Source organism: Malania oleifera, chromosome 4, assembly GCF_029873635.1.
Source record: "Malania oleifera isolate guangnan ecotype guangnan chromosome 4, ASM2987363v1, whole genome shotgun sequence".
Lineage (NCBI taxonomy): Eukaryota > Viridiplantae > Streptophyta > Magnoliopsida > Santalales > Ximeniaceae > Malania > Malania oleifera.
The window spans coordinates 108,326,296-108,347,585 of NC_080420.1; the positions used below are offsets into that span (position 1 = coordinate 108,326,296).

Sequence of the window (21,290 nt, forward strand, 5' to 3'; positions counted from 1 at the left end):
TTGTTTGAAAAAAGCTGGACATAATTTTTCTAACATGAAAACGAACCTTTTTGACATTTTAGAAGCCTAGAAGGTCATTGGGTCATCTTTGAAAGGGGAAAGGGTTTGGATGCAAATTTAAGCTATGACTGGATATGGTTACTTGAGGAAGGCTCCAGCTTTTTCTTCCATATAACAGGTATGCGCTGGATTGACTTCGAAAAAAATCTTCCAACCCGGAATAAATTTAAATGAATTTTGACGCCAGACCAGGTTAATGCATGAAGTAGAGAATATTTATCTCCCTGCCTCTTGTTTAGCTTTTGTGTACCAATTTTATGCTTCGCCATTTTCTTGATTATTCCATGTTGAAAACGATGTTGGTTACTTGTTTGTATGCGCAAAGGTAGGCATGTGTTCTAATTCACTTGTTTGATGGGTTTTCTTGACAGGAGCAAGATGAGTGCATGCTTGAGAATAAAAAGGAAAAAAGAGAAGGAAACAGATTCAAGGGGTCAGTCGTCATTCATAAAAAATGGAGGATTATTATTGGAAAAGCTGATTGCAATTCGTAATGAAAAGCGCAGTCCTGTCCGTAACTTTTCAGCTGAACAGCTCAAGTCTGCAACGAATAACTATGATGAACGTCAGATTTTGCATGAAGCAGGTGATTGCAAGTTGTACAAGGGCACTCTTCAAGACAGACCAATATGCATTAAGAAGTTTGTAGCTCAGCCTGAAAGGCTCAGGTCAGATGTCAATGAAATTGCTATAGCAACCCGAATGAGTATTCATAAGAAAGATGATGGTTATATATTTTACAAGGGCACTCGTCAAGACAAGCCAGTCTGCATTAAGAAGTTCTTCCCTTCATCCTCTAAATATGTCAGTTTGGCTATTAATGAAATTGCAAATGCATCCCAAGTGAGCGCTCACAAGCATGTCCTGAAGCTTCTGGGATGCTGTTTAGAGACCGAAATTCCCATTCTAGTATATGAATTTGTGCAGAATGGGACTCTCTCTGATAGACTCTATGGTTCTGATAGGCAGCCTTTACCATGGAAATGTAGGTTAAGGATTGCAAGGGATATAGCACATGCAGTTGCATATCTACATGCTGCATTTTCCAGGCCCATCATTCATAGAGATATTAAACCCTCCAACATTTTGTTGGATCAACAAAATGTTGCCAAACTGTCTGACTTCTCTCTTTGCATATCAATTCCTGAGGGCAAACAGCGTGTGAAAGACGCAGTGTGTGGAACAATTGGATTCATTGCACCAGAGTATGCAACTACCGGTTACATTTCAGAGAAATCCGATGTTTTTGCTTTTGGTGTGCTTCTTCTTGTGCTTTTAACTGCCCAGATAGTTTGGGATCAGAAGTTCCTGCACAATGATTTTTTCTTGATATCTGGTCGTGTGAAATACCATGTTGAAAACAACAGATTCAATGAGATTGTAGATTCCAGAATACTGGAAGAGACTCTCTGGTCCGGGACGGAGCAGCAGTTGCAAGATTTTACAGCTCTCGCCTTTAGATGCATCAATGAAAACGAAGAAGATAGGCCAACAATGATCAATGTAGCAAAAATACTTGGGCAGATGGAAAAATCTAGTCATTGTTAGAAAACTTGTCACGGTTTCATCACTACAATATTGAAATACAAATACTAATATAAAATTTTTCACGTGCATTGTCTTTTTAATAGGATTTAGCAGCTGTACTAAGAGTCCTAATTTTGTGCAACTCGTACAAGCAGCAGCCACTGTTTTCCTGCCCCATGTTTAGTTATCAGCATTGTGGCCAGTGGCCTCAAACTTGTGACTCATTTTGTCCACATGTTTAGTCCTTTTTTGTGCACTCATTTGCGTCCATGACAAACGGTAAAATAGGCCACGCAATCCTTGAATGATTCCCAGAGGCCAGAGGCTCATGTGCACCCAGTGGTTCCCATTATTGTTGAACTCTTCCTCTTGGTGATTTATATATAGCATATTTTTTTTTATCCATTGGGAACCATTAGGCCTAGATAGCCTATTCTCCTGAACTCCTCCTCACCCCTACTTTTGAGTTTTGAACTTTAAGCTTCTAAATAACATGAGAATCCTATGATCAAACTACTTTTGCGGAAATGATCATTTACTAATAAGGAAGAGGAGACCAAATGACTCTCAGTTTTGGAAATCAATTATGGCCACCATTCCAGAAGTTATGGATAATGTTAAAATTTTGGTGAGAGGTGGGAACTCTTCTTTTTGGTTCGACAGGTGACTATCATCAGGCCTGTTATCTGTAAGCACAGAGAATATTTTGAATAAAAAAATGTGTATTAAGAATTGCTGGCTAAATAATAATTTGAACTCAGATTTAGTACGGGAATTGGTTGGTGCTGATAAAAAAGGGAAATTTTGCAACAGCTGCCGGCGGGTAAAAGTGGGCAGGATATTTTTGTCTGGAAGCCTGCCCTAGACAGTAATTTTTCTACAAAAACGGCTTGGGAGACAGTGAGGAGCAGAAGTGATAATTTTTTGTGGAATGACTGGTTTTGACATTCTTTATTGCCTAGAAGAATCTCAATGTGTTTATGGAGAGCCTAATTTAGATGTTTGGCTGTAGATAATAGAATTCAGACCAAAGGAATATCGATGGCTTCGGATTGTGATTGCTGCATGCAGAGAAGTCAGAAAAACATTGATCATATTCTTTCTTTAGGAGAGGTGGCTTCAGAGGTTTAGCATCGGGCTAGTGTGGCTTTGGGGATTCCTTTCCAATGATCACTTCCTTGGAAAAATAAAATGGCAAATTGGTTCCACTATGCTAAAAAATCGTCTATTAAAGGTATTTTAATCGTGCTGATTTCATATTTGATTACGTGGTGCCTCTGGAATCGAAGATGTAAAGTGAGAATGGAAGGAGTTTATCAAAGTGCAGATCAGATGTGGAGAAGTGTTCGATTCTGGGTTAGTTTTATTGCTGAGAGCACTATTTCTTTTCAAAAATTGAAGAAGTCGGACATTAAGATTTTGAATGAGTTTCAAATTAAGCATCAGGGAGTTTGCGATAGGTCTGAAAAAATTATTTCATGGGTTAAACCTCTAGTAGGGTGGATAAAACTTAATTGTGATGAGAGTTGTAGGGGCAATCCGGGTACTTCAGGAGGTGGAGGAATTATTCAAGATTGCCATGGCATGGTAAAAGCGGTTTTTTCAAGTTATTTTGGCAATGGTACGAATAATAGTGCGGAATTAAAAACAATCAGGGAAGGAATTCGTTTGTGTAAATGTTTGCATTAGGTTAATGTGATTATTGAAAGTGACTTGCGAATTGTAGTTGATTGGTTTCAAAAAGGTAGATGTACTTTGTGGTATCTTTGGGAATTTTGGGAGGAGCTCGTGGCAGAGTTAGAAGGAGTGAATGTCATGGTGATGCATCAATATAGGGAAGGCAATAGTGCTGCTGATTTTCTTACTAAAGAAGGAGAAATGGGAAATAATGTAATTTACGAAGAACAACACCTTCTATCACGTTATCTGAAAGGTATCCTTCAGATGGATAGGTGGGGTCTTGTTTCTGTTCGTCGTTAGTTCATCTCTAGAGTTTCGCTTGGTGTATTTCGTTTTATTTTTGATTATTTTTTTTTTCTCCTTTGTTAGTTATGTTTAATTTTATTTGTCCTAATTTGGTTGGTTGGTGTTAACTTGTAACCACAGTATTCCTCCGCCAAAAGTGAAGGTTTATTAATAAATAAATGGAGGTGCCGCCCTCTTTTACCAAAAAAAAAAAAAACTACTGGGGTGAGCATGTACCATAACAATGTACATGGTGAAATTTTTATTGTTTGATTTAATTTTTGGAATGAATTAATGTAACGACCTGCTTAATTAATTAATTTTTTTTTACCATAATATTGAACATGCTCTGATACCAGACTGGGATAAACCCAATCATAAACCTAAGCAGCAAAAATCGAAAATCATATAAACATAACCATAAATCATTACATACAATACCAGAGTTCTGAAATGTTTCCCCAAAATATACATATATCACTGTCCCCAAAATAACATCAACTGGTGAGAGCTATACAAAACATATCCAAAAATATAATCACTCTCTGACAGAGCACTACTAAAACCCCTCTATCTACGAGTCTGGTCTGTTCGCCTACTTGGATCACCTGAAAAATGTTTCAACACTAGAATGAGTCAACGCTCAGTAAGAAGAAATATGTTATTACTAGTGTGTGGCAAATGAGCTATAATATAAAGAAAATTCGTATTTATATAAACATGCATAACTGAATATGTAAGTATAGTATAAGTAATAAAATTTCCCTCCATTTCCATGTTGCTTAACATAACAGTATCGTAGGTTACTATTCAAAATACTTCTATTATACGTAAGTATAATGCCTATTTCTGTAAATCTGTACGTACGTAATAGTAGCTGAAAATGTTCCCTGTGGATATCTGTGTGTCATGACTTACCCCCTCATGACAGGTTGTGCAGCCCGTAGGTAGGATTTACCCTGGCTGGCTAACTAGGAATAAATCACTATACTCCATCTGTCGATCTGCCCACCTCAACCCATATCTAGATGGGGAGTCTAACCTCTTCAAGGACCTAGGTGATCGACCTTACCACGTATAATCTAAATAGGTGGTTGCACTCATAAAGTAACATAATATCTGTAGCAACGGTACCGTGCTCTGTAGCTGCAAGTCCAAAAGGGTCTGATATCATATAATATATTTCTATATATATATATATATATATATATCTGATTTACCATGATTTTGGAATACTGAAATAACCATGATACTACATGAACTGTAACAGTAGTTCATACGTAATAGATAACTGTATATCATAACACTGACATCTGCATAATCATAATATTGAAATTGCATAATCATAATACTGATATTCGTATTATCATGGTACTGAGATTTATGAAATCATGGTACTGAAATATCGTAAAATCAGAATACTGAAATATCGTAAAACATATCTTCATACTATATTCATATTCACAAGCCACACGATACTTAATACATAATTTTCATGATTTAATAAACTATATAATATTTCAAAAGTTCCTAGCATAGCATATTTCCCTTACTTGACTACTAGAAAACCCCTATGGAATACTAGCCTAACACCCGCAAGGCCTCCTACACAAAACCCTGAAAATAATATTTGCCAGAACATAATCTCATTATTTCATCGCCTACATCATTTCTTATAACTACCATAAGGCCAAAAATAGGCTAAAAGGTCTTACGCTGAATTTAGGATGAAATCCAACTTCGTTTTTCTCACGATCAGCTCCAGCAGACGTGTAGAGAACTTCGCCAGGAGCGTCGTGGTAGCCTCAAATCTTCAATCCGACGACTAATGAGGCCAGAAACGAAGAGAGAAGGGAGAGAATTCATAGAGAGAGAGAGAGAGAGAGAGAGAGAGAGAGAGAGGAAAGAGAGAGAGGCGTTGAAAAATAGTTTAAAATACGGTTTTTAGATATTTATAGGGTCAATTTCGTTGACGAGACACGTCACTTCGTCGACGAATCCTTCAGTAAATTCATCGACGAAACCCTGTATTCGTCGACAAAATTCAGAACAGCCAAAAACCTCGCTCGGTATTTTCTCGTCGACGAAATCTTTCAGACCTTCGTCGACGAAGTCTACGGCCTCCTTCTGTTTCTGTGTCTATTTTCTCTCCCTCTTTATTATTAAAATACTATTATTCTTCATGTCACTACATTTAATTTTTGTATTCTAGGAAAACGATGTAACCCAGTTTTAAACTATGCTTGCTCGTTGATGCTTATCTGAAGTAGTTTTTCTTTATGTTTGTTTGAGTTATTCTGCGCTTAATGCTTTTAATTAACTTGCCATTAATTAATTAATATTAGTCTTGTGATTTGCTACCTAAAGGGGGGATTATAGGATAGATTTTGGATAATTTAGCATAGGTAAATATAGAGATTGAAAGACTTGTATGAACCTACGTAGCATAAAAAAAATTGAGGGTCTTAGTGTGTTCTTGCGTTATGAATTTGCATAATCTTATGTTAAATAATAATCAAGAATAGGTTCTGATTAGCTATCGAAAGAGACTTTTGGAAAAATTGGGGATTTGCTAACAAACAGAGAAAACGAATTAGAATTAGCTAGATGAGTAAAGCATAGTGAGAAACTATGTGAAATCGGTTTCCTAGATGTTTTCACCATCAGTAATTTGATACGCGGCATCCAGTTTTAAATTCTCTTGAATAGTTTATTTAAAGTAGTTTTGTTTAAATTTCGCAGTCTAAAATTATTAATTTTTCTAAATAAAATCAAGGTTGTTATAAATTCGGTACTTGGTAAAATTAAGACATCAATCCCTGAGGACGATACTCTACACATCATTATATTATAAAATTACGATATTGTGCACTTGCAGTTTGCATCGATCAAGTTTTTGGCGCCATTGTCGGGGATTGAGTTTTTCCTATTTTTGCCAATATCGATACAAAGTAATCTTGGTTTTAATTTAGAATTTCATTTTTATATTTTTCATTTTATTTTTTTTCTTTTTATTTTATTTATTTTTATCTTCTTTATTTCAAGTGTGTTTTTTATGTTGGATGCGCTATGTTAGAACCCGTGTCATTATACCTTTTGATCCGGAGATTGAAAGAACGCGTAGAGCACTAAGGAAAAAGAGGGTACTAGCCATGGAGAACGGACAAGATAATGTGCAGCCATGCGCCTTGAAGGATTATGTATGGCCAGTTGTGAATGACAACTATTCGGGTATCAAACGCCAGCCAATTAATGCCAACAATTTTAAGATCAAACTCGCATTAATCAGCATGGTGCAGCAGGCCCAATTTAGTGGATCACCTTTTGATGATCCCAATATCCATCTGGCGATGTTTCTGGAGATTTGTGACACTGTGAAGATCAATGATGTTATTGAAGACACCATTAGACTGAGATTGTTCCCTTTTTCTCTAAGCGACAAGGCAAGAGGTTGGCTATAATCCTTACAACCGGGAAGTATCACTAGTTGGCAGGACATGACAAAAAAATTTCTAGCTAAATTCTTTCCATCTACAAAAACAGCCCAACTCAGAAGTGAGATTGGTCAATTCAAGCAACATGAATTTGAATCACTTTATGAAGCATGGAAAAGGTATAAAGATTTGATTCGACGCTGCCCACAACATGGATTTCCGGATTGGTTGCAAATTCAGATGTTTTATAATGGATTAAACGGGCAAACTCGGACTTTAGTTGATGTTGCGTCTGGGGGAACTTTGATGTCAAAGACACCTGAGGGTGCTACTGCTCTTTTGGAAGAAATGACCTCAAATAACTATCAATGGCCAACCGAGAGAACTATAGCTAAGAAAGTTGCTGGAATTCATGAATTGGAGTCGTTTGCTGCACTTTCAGCTCAAATTGCTTCTCTATCTCATCAGATTTCAGCTTTGACAACCTAGAAGATACCACAAAGTGCAAAATATGTCGCAGCTGCAAGTAGGGCAAATCCGAGCAATGAAGCAAGTCATGAACAAGTTCAATACAACAACAATCGGAACTACAACTATAGAGGTAATCCAGTGCCATAATATGACCATCCAAGGCTTCGAAATCATGAGAATTTGTCTTATGGAAATACAAGGAATGTGCTGCAACCTCCTCCAAGACTTGATAGTCATCAAGGTGAAAAGAAGATGTCACTTGAGGATGCCATGATATCATTTGTTGAGGAGATAAAAGTAAGGTTTAAAAAGACTAATTCACGATTGGATAACATCGAGACTCATCGCAACAATATGGGAGTCACTATGAAGAATCTTGAAATGTAAATTGGGCAACTAGCCATGACTATAAATTCCCAACAAAGAGGAACTTTTCCTAACAACACAGGAGTCCTAAGGAACAATGCGAAGCCATCACACTTAGGAGTGGAAGAGAAATTGAGAAGTCACCAGCAAAGAAAACCATGTCCACACCTACAACTGAAAAGAATGGTCAAAGCAAGAATAAAAGGAAAGAAAAGGAGATTGTGGATGATACACCAGGAGAGACTGACACGTCACCAGCAACTTCATTTTCTGACAATCCTCCTATTCTCTCTACTCCACTTCCTTATCCTCAACGTTTTCAAAAACAAAAATTAAATAAGCAATTTTCTAAGTTTTTGGATATTTTAAAGAAAATTCATATAAATATTCTTTTTGCAGATGTCTTGGAACAAATGCCAAACTATGTCAAATTCCTAAAAGACATCATTTCAAAGAAAAGAAGGTTAGAGGAGTTCGCAATAGTGAAGCTTACCGAAGAATGCAGTGCTATTCTTCAAAAGAAATTACCTAAAAAATTAAAAGATCCAGGGAGTTTTACTTTGCCTTGCACTATTGGAAATTCATTTTTTGATAAAGTTTTATGTGATCTTGGTGTTAGCATTAATCTTACGCCACTTTCTGTTTGTAGGAAATTGGGACTTGGAGAGATGAAACAAACAACCATTTCTTTACAACTAGCAGACCGATCCATCATGTATCCACGAGGAATCATAGAAGACGTATTGGTAAAGGTGGACAAATTCATTTTTCCTGCTGATTTTGTGGTGTTAGATATGGAGGAAGACCTAGAAGTTCTGCTAATTCTTGGCAGACCATTCTTGGCTACTGGAAGGGCTTTAATTGATGTTCAAAAGGGTGAGTTAACATTGAGAGTGGACAAGGAAGAGTTTATGTTCAACATCTACCAAGACATGAGATGCCCAAAAGATCCAAGCACTTGCTTTTAGGTAGATATCATTCAGCAAGTTGTAGAAAAAGTCTTTCAAAAAGATGTACCAGCTGATCACCTAGAACGATCCTTGCAGCAAATTACAACACACCAGCGTATGGGGAGGCCAGAACCTATGGTAGTAAAGACGATTTTTGTAATCTCTAAAGAAAAGATGCAGCAACCTATATCCCTGGAGTTGAAGCAATTCCATGAGCATCTTCGCTATGCGTTCTCAGGTGATGCATATGAAAATGCAAAAATCTACAAAGAACGGACGAAGAAGTGGCATGACAAGCAGATTCTCAAGCGTAAGGTTGCTCTAGGACAACAGGTTCTACTCTTCAACTCACGATTAAAACTCTTCCCAAGCAAGTTGAGGTCAAGATGGACAGGTCCATATACAATTGACAAAGTTTTCCCATTTGGAGCAATAGACTTGAAGGACAAGATAGGGAATATATTCCGAGTTAATAGTTAGATACTAAAGCACTACTATGGAGAACAAATGGAGAGGAACTGTGCATTTATTCCTTTTGGAGATCCTAGTTGATGAAGATTGAAACGTCTAGCTGGAGACATTAAAACAAACGCTTATGAGAGGCAACCTAAAGAGTTTTTCTTTTGTTTATTTCTTTTATCTTTATTACTTTATTTATTTATCTATGCACTTTTGAATAATTTAGATTTTTTATGCAGGTTTATTTGGCATGAGTACAGAGCTGAAAACTTAATTCCTCAATGGATTCACCAAGAAGCCAGGGAAGTTTCTTTATTTTCTTTAATATTTCTTATCTTTGAATAGCATTGAAAAAAAAAAATGAGGAATATGGATGATTAGGTAATGAGTGACACTACTTTTGCCCTTCACATACTTGCATATAACCTAAGAGTGCACATTTGGGTTATTTATGTGTAGTTTCTCTTCATATGGCTAAACTGTGAGTTGTAACTCATTAAAGGCCTGATTGGTAGTTCAATTGTGTTAATATGGCTATATAAACTCTTGTATATACATGATATCTCTTGAGGCTAAAAAATACATGTTCACGTAACTTGTAGCACTTAAGGTTCCTTGTGAACACTGAGAGAGCACCCGTGGCGACTGTGACACCTTGTGAGGTACTGTTGAGTCATTTATCGTTCTTTTGAGTTTATGACGTCAACTCAGAGTTCATAAAACTCAACTTTCCCTTCTTCTTCTTGTTTTGGGTATTCTTTGTACACTAGTCTTGGTTTTTGAATTACTAGCCTAGAGGTGACATTTAGTGAGAAGATAGAAACCTAGGTCTTGTAGCCTACTAAAGATGTGAAGGCTAAGCCACCCGTAGAAATAGACTTATTTCATAGACTCTTGTTTGAGCTTAATGCACATGGGTGGTATAGAAACAATAAAAGAAGTGTTATGATTGTCCTAATTGACCATGAAAAGAAAGAAATTGAAAAATGAGCAAAAGAAAGAAAAAGAGAAATAGAAATACCCTAGAAGAGGTGAAAGATTAATACTTGCTCCACACAACTACAACAAAAGTCAGGGACACGACATGTTCTCCATATATGAAAACTCTTCACTCGCCTAATGCCTTAGATGTATTCACGCCTGGTTTTTGACTAAGTTTATCTAGGGTGGTCTTGGTTGGATATAGCGAGTAAGTGAGAAGATGATAGGGTGAAGGACCCGACACCTCGTAAATAGGTTGGATCCTTTTCAGACTCGTCCACTCCGTACATTTAGCATTTGTTCCTTGCATTATGTGGGATGTTTGATTATGACACTCCTCCTTACATACAATGAGTGAACCCATCCTTTTTGAGTGCTTTTTAGGGTATACCAGTTAGGCCGAGTCAAAGTGACAGTTCTTTAGGTGTCCATGGATATCCTGGGTGTAACGAGTTACACACATTACACATGCCTCGAGAATTCGCCTACTTATACTCAAATTTATATGGCTACATTAACTCTGAATTGTGATTGTTGGTTAATTTTATGTGAGTATAATGTGTTTAATGGTTATATAATGATGAGAATTACATAAATGACTTGCTTTAGAGTTGTGTGAATTGTGTATGAATGAGCTTGTGTGTAATTTGGTGATATTCCTATATGTGAAATGGTATGGTTGTGTTTCATGTGCATTCATTCACTGAAATTGGTATGACACCAACCTGAATTACATTCACGTTATTTGCTAGAGACTAACAAAATGTTAGTTGGGGGTGTGATTACGCATCACAATTGCATAATTAGGCATTTAAAATTCACGCATTAAAGAGCCTAATTTTAATTAAATGTCTAATTATGTATAATATTTTGACCATCGAGTTCAATTGTTAATTTTACGATAATTATCCCAATACTATCGTGAATTTACAGATCTTCTTGTTTTATTATTGCAAGATTGTTTTATTTTTTTTTATCCTAAGTTGAAATTAAAAGTGCACGTGTGTGTACGTGAGCTGGAGTCTGAATCAAGATTGTGAGCAAGTAGAGGTGCCGTGTACGTGAGCACCAAAAGTACGTGCCAAAGACTCTCTTGGACATTTAATATATATTGTGCATAGAGTGGGCTTCAAAATTAAATCAAGTTGGCATGTGAATAGTATGATGCAAAGAAAGTGAGAGAAACCCGTGGGCATCCATACAAGTGCTGTGGGGCTGGTATCACGAGGCATGGGAATAGTCTTGGCTGCGTTGCATCCCAGGGTAATCTGGTAGATCCCGGCTGAGGACACCCGGCGATATCAAAAAAAAAAAAAAGAGTAAGGCCATGTAGCTTGGCTTCCAAATTGAAACTAATTTTGACAAGTCAAAATGTGTGGGCTGCATTTTAGATGGAAAATCTAATTTTGACAAATCAAAATGTGTGGGCTGCATTTTAGATGGAAAATTCAATTTTGATGGGTTGCAGGCAATTTAAATGGAGAGCTGGGCTTTTCGGTTATATGTGTGTGTGTGTGAGTTATTGAACCAAAGCAATTCAAAGGAGAGTGGACCGGTTCACTTGATGTGACCTGGCCATGCAACACAAAAGGTTGGCCGTGGGCGTGAGGCCGTGCGTAAGAAAACAAGGTAGGTTTTGGAGAGTATTCTTGGAGGCCCAACACACGGCCAGCAAGGGAGAGGCGGCGGAGCGCCGAAAATTAAAATCTTTTCAGAATCAGAAGGCGACGAACAACGATAGTGTTCAGGGTGTTTGCGTCGCGCAACGGCAATGCTGCGACTGTTGATTTTTTATCTGCTCTCCAAATAAAAGAAAACATGGTGAAATTTTTATTGTTTGATTTAATTTTTGAAACGAACTAATTTTTGTATTTGAGGAAAACGATGTACCCCGATTTTGAACTATGCTTGCTCGTTGATACTAATCTGAAATAGTTTTTCTTTATGTTTGTTTGAGTTATTCTGTACTTAATGCTTTTAATTAACTAACCATTAATTAATTGATAATAGTCTTGTGATTTGCTACCGAAAGGGGGAATTATATGATAGATTTTGGATAATTCAGCGTAAGTAAATATAAATATCGAAAGACTTGTATGAACTTACGTAGCATAAAAAAATCGAGGGTTTTAGTGCGTTCTTGTGTTATGAATTTGCATAATCTTATGTTAAATAATAATCAAGAATAAGTTTTGATTAGCCATCGAAAGAGGCTTTTGGAAAAATTAGGGATTTGCTAACAAATAGAGAAAACGAATTCGAATTAGTTAGATGAGTAAAGCATAGTGAGAAATTAGGTGAAATCGGTTTCCTAGAAGTTTTCATCATCAGTAATTTGATACGCGACATTTAGTTTTAAATTCTCTTGAATAGTTTATTTAAAATAACTTTGTTTAAATTTCGCAATCTAAAATTATTAATTTTTCTAAATAAAATCAAGGTTATTATAAATTCGGTACTTGATAAAATTAAGACATCAATTCTTGAGGACGATACTCTACACATCATTATATTATCAAACTACGATACTGTGCACTTGCAATTTGTACCGATCGCTCCCAATAGTTGATGCCTTGATGGTGTCCTCTAGGTTTTTCTCTTTCCTTTTTTTTTAAAAAAAAAATGGTCTAATGATTAAAAAACAAGTATTTTTATAGCAGTTGCAATTAGTTTTAACCTTTTACTTGTGTTGTAATTTATTGCTTAAATTATTCTTACTATTGCAATGTAGGAAACTTTAACCTTGAAAAATACATGGCCAAATAGAGGCTGACTTGTGGAAACATTAATCTTATGGTAAAACCCCTGCACTTAAGTAACATATTTGGAAAGAAAAAAATATATTCATTTTAGGGTTTTAGGGTTTAGAGTTTATGATTGGTTTACTAAAAAATGAGTTCACAGGGACAGTAACTACAATTAGCCACTCTAAGCAGCCATGACTCAAGAGTTTTTCATCTGTACACTATAACAATCCCTCCCTTTTTCATTCCTTCTCTTTCTCTTGTGCATCTCTCAATCTTTAAATAAATAAATAAATAAAACACACACACTCTTTCATTTTTATTTTACTTTTTCTTTTTCTATTTTAAATTTCTTCAGCTACTAAAAGAAAATAAAAAAAAAAATGCATATTTAGATTGGCAGCATGAACATTTCTGAACACCCTTAACACACAAACCATATACCTACCTTGTAATAGTGTGGATTCCTCAGTTTATTTGTTTTTCCCCCTGTTGTTTCTTACCAACTTTTCATTATGAGTGCAATAATGATAATAAATAATGATAGTGTTATGATTGTGACTAGCAACTTGGTCTCTGTCATGAAATAACTTTACTTTTAATAGCCGCCCTTCAAAATTTCAAGCAATGAATCCCGTGTTTCTGCTTTGGTTTAGTCATTACAGCGATTACTCCACCAACCATCTCACTGTTCCAGGTACCTCATGAACATTTTTTAATGACTTCTGAAATTCCTAGCAATTTGACTATTACATCACTGATAAAATACTTTTGCCTGAAAAGAAAATACTTTAAAAATTCTAAAGGATGGAGATTTTTGACAAAAGCATTTTCATTGGTGTTTCCCCTTGCTCCTACGAAAAATGCAGATCATCATGGGTCCATATGTTAGTAGTTGGATGAATAAAGTAATATAGGTTCCACCTGCTTTATTCACTCAGGTATCAAAGGTCATGTGTCACGGTCTGACTAATGCGCTCACCAGCCGCACTGAACCTACCCTCAGGGGATCATCCTCTTTCTCCTCGCTTTCCAACTCTTTTCCTGAAGTGGAAGCTTGTAAAGCATTGAGTAATCCCTTGTGTTGACACTCACTCACTCTATGAGGTCTACCACACAAGTAGCACGAAATTTTACTCTTTCCCTTTCCATTGGGTTGTTGAACCCTTGAGACGACAAAACTTCATTTGAGGTTGATGATTTAGAGTCGGCTCCCCCACTCTTGGGTTTGCTTTTCTTGAAAAAATTTTGCATTGTTTCTCTTTCCGCCAAACCGTTTGGATGAAGCGGTATCATTGCCAGCGTAGTCAGTCAAGCGTTCTGCGGCAGCTTGTGCAGTTGACAAGTCTTGAACCCTTTTCCTATGAAGTTCAGTTATTGTCCACGGTTTCATCCCCTTTAGAAAATAGAACAACTTGTCCTTCTCCGACATATCCCGAATATCCAACATTAAAGCAGAAAATTGTTTCACGTATTCCCTAACCGACCTCGTATGCTTGAGATCTCTCAATTTTCTTCTTGCATTATACTCAACATTTTCAAGAAAGAATGGGGTCTTGAGCTCTCTCTTCAAGTCTGTCAACTATCGATTACACAGCTTCCATTTTCAATCTCTTGGTATTTGGTACGCCCACACAGTTTGGCATCACCAACCAAGTACATGGTCACAATATCCACCTTTGCCTGTTCTGAGGCCATCCTCACAACGCGAAAGTATTGCTCCACATCAAACAAGAAGTTCTCTAATTCCTTGGCATCTCGGGCACCCCCATACGTCCTGGGTTCTGGTACCTTGGTCTTGCCAACTCCTGGAGTGTTGGAGTTTCCCATAGCAAGAACCATCAGATTCACCTTTGCATTCAGATCAGCCATCTATGACTGCAAAGTTTCAACTTGTTGGTCTAACTGGACATTTCAATATTGTTTTGATGATAACAAGATGAAGGATGCTTTAACATGTGGTGTTGAGTGATTTGATTTCAAATCTAGGTAAAAGGACACTCACGGTTGATAAGCTGAAGATCAATGTTAATCTAGTGGAAGCTCCTCAAAATATTGAAGCAATGAACGACAGATGAAGAGGTTAAAGGCCAAGCAAATCTTAAAGTCAAAAGTGAACCTCGTGAGGTTGAAGGACTTAGTGATTAAGGAGACCATGATTAGAAGGATTGTTGTAAGTACTTCAAAGTCAATGCTATTTAGATATGTGAAGCTCCTTAAGAATCAAAGACCTAGAGATCATTATTTGAAAAACTCTTAAAATGTTTTTAAAGTGTTCTAATTAAGTTTTTCAAGTAAACTAGAGTTTTAAAGATTGTCAAAATTAAGAATGTTGAGTTTCAAACTTGTAGGAAGATTGTCAAAATTGAGAATTTTTTAATTTCAAACTTGCAGGAAGATTGTCAAAATTAAGAATTTTTTACTTGTGGAAAGATTGTCAAAATTAAGAATCTTTGAATTTCAAACTTGCGAGGAGATTGTCAAAATTAAAAATCTTTGAATTTCAAACATATGGGAAAATTTTCAAAATTAATTTTATAATTTAATATTTTTTTTGAAAAGTTACCTAAATGGAAGATTTTCAAAATTAATTCTATAATTTATTACTTTTTGAAAAGTTACTTAAATGTTTCATGTTAAATGAGGAAACTTTTCTTTGAAGAAGTCTATAAATACCTCCTTTGAGCAATGAAAAAAGACACAAGCAAAAGTAGCAAAAAGATCAAACGAACAATACGCCAAAGTTATATACAATCCCTGCACTGAAAATCTCCTAAAAGTTTTTGTGTGCTCTAATCATTTTGCTCGAGAAAAACTATATGATATTGATGGATTGACAAACAACAGATTGGTTTCGAGTTGCATTCAAATTTTTTTTAAGAACCATTGGTGACTTCTAAACCTTTAAAGTTTCATAATTTCTATTTAGCTTTGGTTTTTGAAGTATGATTTAGAATTTAATTTGTACAACCTGCTCTAAATTGTGAGAGTGTTTTTGTACGCATATCTATTTCTTTCATCTTGATCTTTAACGGTTCAAAGGTTTGTTGGATCGTTGAACCAAGCAAAAGTTGTTGCTTGGGGAGGTTTCTCTTAAAAAAAAAAAAAAAAAAAGGGTAATTGTTGTAAGGTTTTTGTTCCACCTGGAAGGAACAAGGTATAGTGAATTCCTTAAGTGGTTGACCTAAGGCGAGGACGTAGGCTGGGTAAGCCAAACCTCGTAAAAGTGGCGGTGTCACTCTCTTTCCCTTACTCTCTTTTACATTTCAGTAACGATATAACCTGTGTGGATGTTTTAATATTTTTAATCATAAAGTAACACATAATGGAAATTAAGTAAACCCAAAGTCTAATTTATTTTTGGGCTTGCGGAAACCAAAAAGGAGTACGTTGGTTAATCGATCTCTTGCGGAAACTAAAAGGAAGTACATTGATTGGTTAACATACCAAAACCTATTAGCTGAAGGTTTATTTAAATTTTGATATTAAAAAGGTGCTTGGATGTCATTTTAATATTCAAATTCAAAATCCAACTATAGGAACTTCACATTCATATACAGGGTCGCTAAATATTCCAAATTGATTTCTTGGTGTATGATTGTTTTTCTTGAATAGTTTATTGATTCATTGTAGTTGTTGTGATTGTGGATTAATTAAAGGAAATAGGAGTTTGGGTGGATTATCCGATTAACAAGAATACAAGAAAGCCTTAAAAGATTGTAAAAACGAACAAAAAGGATCTAAGGAATTTTTAAAAGACCCAATTCACCCCCCTCTTGGGACTACACCTTAGGTTTCACAACTGTACGGCAAAAGTTCTCTGACATCTCACCTAACAAACTTGCTTGATGCTTTTGTGATCCCATCACTTCATCAACAAGTTCTCTCATCTAGGCCATCTCCGTAGCCACAGTATTGGTTGTTGCCTCAACCCGTACTTCCAGCACGCTGATCCTCTCAGCATTATTTGGTGCCATGGTCACTTACCAAAGCTTTCCAAATCCAACAATAAAGGCAAATGAATTCACGTAGCAACTCAACCTTGGGCTCTGATACTAAGTTTCATGGTCCGACTACTTTCACACCCTTGTGCTGGGTCGTGCGGCGCTAGCTAAAGCACTCTTGCTTAACTAGTTAGCCTATCGTTTACCAACATTCATCCATGAAACACTTTCATTAGTATTCATTCAAATAGCAGTGGAAACAGTAATCAATTCATGAAAGCCCTGGCAAGCAAGCAGTAAACATTGAAGCAACCGTAATTCATTAACAACACCTCCATTGACATTGTGTGCTTAGCGAGGGAGGCAAGTAGGCTAAACATGTTGACAAAAGCTAGTGAGTTTTACAATGACTGACGAACACTCACCCTCCCCTAAAGAGGTTTTTATTTAATTATCATTTTGGCACTAGGAAACATCAAAGTGACCGAGGAGTCATACTGCCTTATTTGGCATACAAAGACACTACTAGCAGAAAATAACCCTACACTAGTATTTACATGATGGAAACCCATCCTAAGTACACAAGATAAGCGGTCACAGACAAACATAATGCCCTGAACAAGCTTAGCTCGTGACACCGTGTAATGACCTGAATAATAAAAATGGTATTTAAATAGAGAGGAAGAGAAATGGAAACAGAAACAGAAGGACGCAGCAGACTTCATTGATGACATTGCATTTTAGGAGAAATAACCAAGAAAATTAATCAGGTCCTCGTTGATGAAGCCAAGTTTCGTCGACGAGAAGATACCGAGAGAGGATTTTAGGGAGGTTTGAAATTCGTCAACGAAAGTGCAGGTTCGTCGACGAACTTTCTACAGGACTTGTCAACGAGGTGACATGTCTCGTCGATGAATCCGACCTTATAAATATCAAAAACTCGGATTTACATGCACAATTTAAGAAATCACTCTCTCACTCTCTCCATACAGTTTCTCTCTATTCTCTCTTCAATTTCGGCTCCGTCGTTCGCCGGATCGACGATCTGAGGCCACCACGACGCTCCTGGGGAAGTTTTCTCCAAATCTGCAAGAGCGGATCATTGGTGGAAGTAAGTTGGAATTCAACCCTGAGTTGAGGTAAGGCTTTTTATTCGAAATTTGGTCTTTCCACAGTTGAAGGAAATGATGTACTCGAATAAATACTAAAGTTTAGTTCTAAGAATTATTATTTTCAGAGTACTACTTAGGGTTTCCTACGGGTGTAAGACCAATATTATAGAGGGGCTTTTCAGTTGTCAGATAAGGGGATAAATTAAAACAGTTACCTTTCGTTTAAATTATTATTATTTAATAGTAGCATGATTTTCAGAATGCATGCGACTATATATGAGTATAATTAAGAAAATTTAAGTTTGGGAAAATACTGCAATTGTACAGGAAATGTGTTTTCAGAATGGAATTTATGGTTTCATTTAATTCGTGTGGCATGAATATTATTTTATGTATATATTATACCATGTTAAGTTAGATTTACAATATAAAGCATGTTGATAGATATTTTCAAGAATAACATGATAATCACAGTAAATTATGATTTCGGAATATATGATATGTTCGGCGCAAAGCCGTAATTGATGATTGGCGCGAGGCCATATTTACTCATGTTATTCAACGCGAGGCCATATTTATTCACATTTTTGGCGCGAGGCTGTAATTATTATGTTGATGTAAGATTCAGAAAAATGCTATTAGTTGATTTGTTATAAACAATATATGTTTATGTACTATATGTTATCAGAACCCGATGTTAGTTTAGTTCAATTTCAGGAGCACGGTACCGTAGCTTATAGATTAGATATTTATGATCAGATTGGTGCTAACCACCCCACGAGGGGGTGAGAGATGGATAGTCGATGTGGCTTTCAGTGTAGAGTGTAGACGTCCACTTGGCAGTCCGGAATAGGGTGTGGCGGGTCCATTGTACTTACAAACATTTTTGACTGGGTAGTGGTCGGCTAGCCATTGTCAGGTCCCACCTTCGGGCTGCACAACCCGTCATGGGGGTAATACATGACATCAGCTAGCTATACATCTCGGGCAGTTTTTAGTATTATAGATTATATCAGATAACACATGATTAGTATGATTACTTGAAAGTATGAAATTATATGTTTATTTAATCATATTATGATTTATGTTTATGGTATGTGAAATGTATGGTATATGTATTACAACATTAAATATTCATGTTGCCACACAGCTAATTTTAATTTATCTACCCTTACTAAGAGGTGTCTCACCCCGCATATTAAATTATTTTCAGGAAACCTGGAGAGACCGGCGGGTCAGGGCCGCCGCTGAGTGAATTGAGCTTCCCTGCTAGAAGGGTAAGTTTTGATTTAGGATCAGGAGATTTTTGTTGTAAGATTCTAGGTTTATTTTAGTATTTTTGGGAGATTGTATATGAACACAGGTATTTGGTAATGTTGTTAACTCTGGTGTTCGAATTTTAAGGTTACAAAAATGTCATTTAAATTTACTGCTGTTTAGGTTTTCGTTGTGTTTGACAAGTGTTTCTGATACTCACGGGTTCGGGTTGACCATTTTATTTATTATATTTCACCTTATATTAAGATAAGTAGGTCGTTACACATCGTGCCATGTCATTTAACCTTTTTCTTTCTCAAGGTGGATTAAATATAGTGTTTGGCAGCATTGATTTCAAGTTTTAGATATGAATTTGCGTGAATTTGAAATAAATTAACTACTAATATGGGTGAAGATACCCTATGCTCCACATTACTTGAAAGTCATTGATTGAAGAAGCATATTGGTTTTTCTTATATCAAAGAGGGCCATATAACTTTGATCATCATTTAATTCTTTGGGCTTTGGAGGAGCTTATAAAAGCTATGAGTGAAGGAAGGGAAACGCTCTAGATTCTATAGAAATTTATAATTATATTACCTACACATTATCTCGATATTGACTTGATCATCAAAGAAGACCCTTAAGGCCACCAGGGGTCTTTTAAGTTTTCTTTTTCCTCTTTGTTCTAAATGATTGTCATAAACTAGACCCAGGATCAAGTTCGATACTTTCCTTGTGGTAGTCCTTATAATTGATATAATATATATATATATATATATATATATATATATATATAGAGAGAGAGAGAGAGAGAGAGAGAGAGAGAGAGAGAGAGGCAAAATGGGGGCACCTCGATCAACCCTCAAAATTGAGGAATGACTCGGCCCAAGGTCTGACAAGACCCAAAAAAAAGGTTGGTTATTTAGAGAAGCAAGACTTACTAAACCTTGTATTGGTAGCAAACTTCTTAGACATCCACTCCATGTGCTCGATAAAATGCCCAAGCCAAATGTCATAGCTATATATTGAATTGTGATTACAATATTCTTTGTTGTTCTCTTCACTTCAAAATTTCTAATCATGAAGAAAAGGTGTTGGAATCAGAAGCTTGTGCTGGAAGCCTACTGAAGCTTAAATCTGAGCCATCCATGCTGCTAGAAATCCAACGGTTGCTGTTGGTTTTGTATTAGGGGCATTTATGTATTTTTGTAAGTCCTGTATTTTATGTATAAATAAAATCAACAGTGCTGAGGTGAGTACACAGTAGAATAAATTATAAAATCCTGGGGTGGGGTTTCTTGTTTTTTACTTTGGGACACGCGTAGACAGAAAACAGAGGAGATTAGATATGGGGAGGCTGGGCTTGTAAACTAATAGAACAGATCTTAGATTTGGGGGGATTTCGGGTGAGTTAGGGAAACGAAAGTAAGAGGCTAGGAGCTTTTGGCGGGTGCGAAGAGGGGTTTCTTAAGGTCGTTCTTGGGCTGATTCTTGGAGGAGATCGGTAAGCCTGAAAGGTAGATCTGTGTGTATTTGTATTCATTTCCACCATTGTTAATAAAGCATCTTCGAAGGTGAGTTCCTGCCGTGGATGTAGGCCAATATTTGGGCCGAACCATGTAAATGTATTCTTGTGTTTGATCTTGCATGTTTATGGTTTATTGCTGTATATTTCCTTAAATCTTATGATTGTTCGATGGAGAGAAATTTTTCTTGATCAAGTTTGGCAAAAGCTGGCTTCAGTTGTGTTGTTTGTGCTGATCTGATTTTTGTAAAAGATTTGTTTAGAATCTATAAATAAATAATCTGCAATTAGGTTATATCACAACAAGTGGTATCAGAGTCTGGCTTTGTTATAGGGACCGCCAAGTTTGAGATAGAAAAATTCACCGGTAAAAATGACTTTTGTTTATGGAGGATCAAGATGCGGGCCATCTTGATACAACAGGGGCTTGAGGAGGCCCTTCCTTGAGACAAAAATGGCGCTTCCACCTCACAAGAGGGGAAACCAAGTTTA

The 21,290-nt window shown here is 36.4% G+C and overlaps 1 protein-coding gene and 1 non-coding gene across 2 annotated transcripts; one reads left to right on the forward strand and one right to left on the reverse strand.

Annotated features, from left to right (window-relative positions):
* Positions 1-414: 414 nt before the first annotated feature.
* LOC131153935 (serine/threonine-protein kinase ZRK1-like) lies at positions 415-1,608 on the forward strand. The gene has a single exon (XM_058106380.1). The coding sequence runs from the start codon at positions 415-417 to the stop codon at positions 1,606-1,608; it is 1,194 nt and encodes a 397-aa protein (XP_057962363.1).
* A 5,489-nt stretch (positions 1,609-7,097) lies between these two features.
* LOC131154605 (small nucleolar RNA R71) lies at positions 7,098-7,204 on the reverse strand. Its single transcript, XR_009136524.1, has one exon. It is a non-coding gene; the product is annotated as a small nucleolar RNA R71 (small nucleolar RNA).
* Between the last annotated feature and the right edge of the window lie 14,086 nt (positions 7,205-21,290).

Bases quoted from the DNA above. Each gene is read 5' to 3' on its own strand.
- LOC131153935 (XM_058106380.1), top strand. From the start codon at position 415: ATGGGTTTTCTTGACAGGAGCAAGATGAGTGCATGCTTGAGAATAAAA.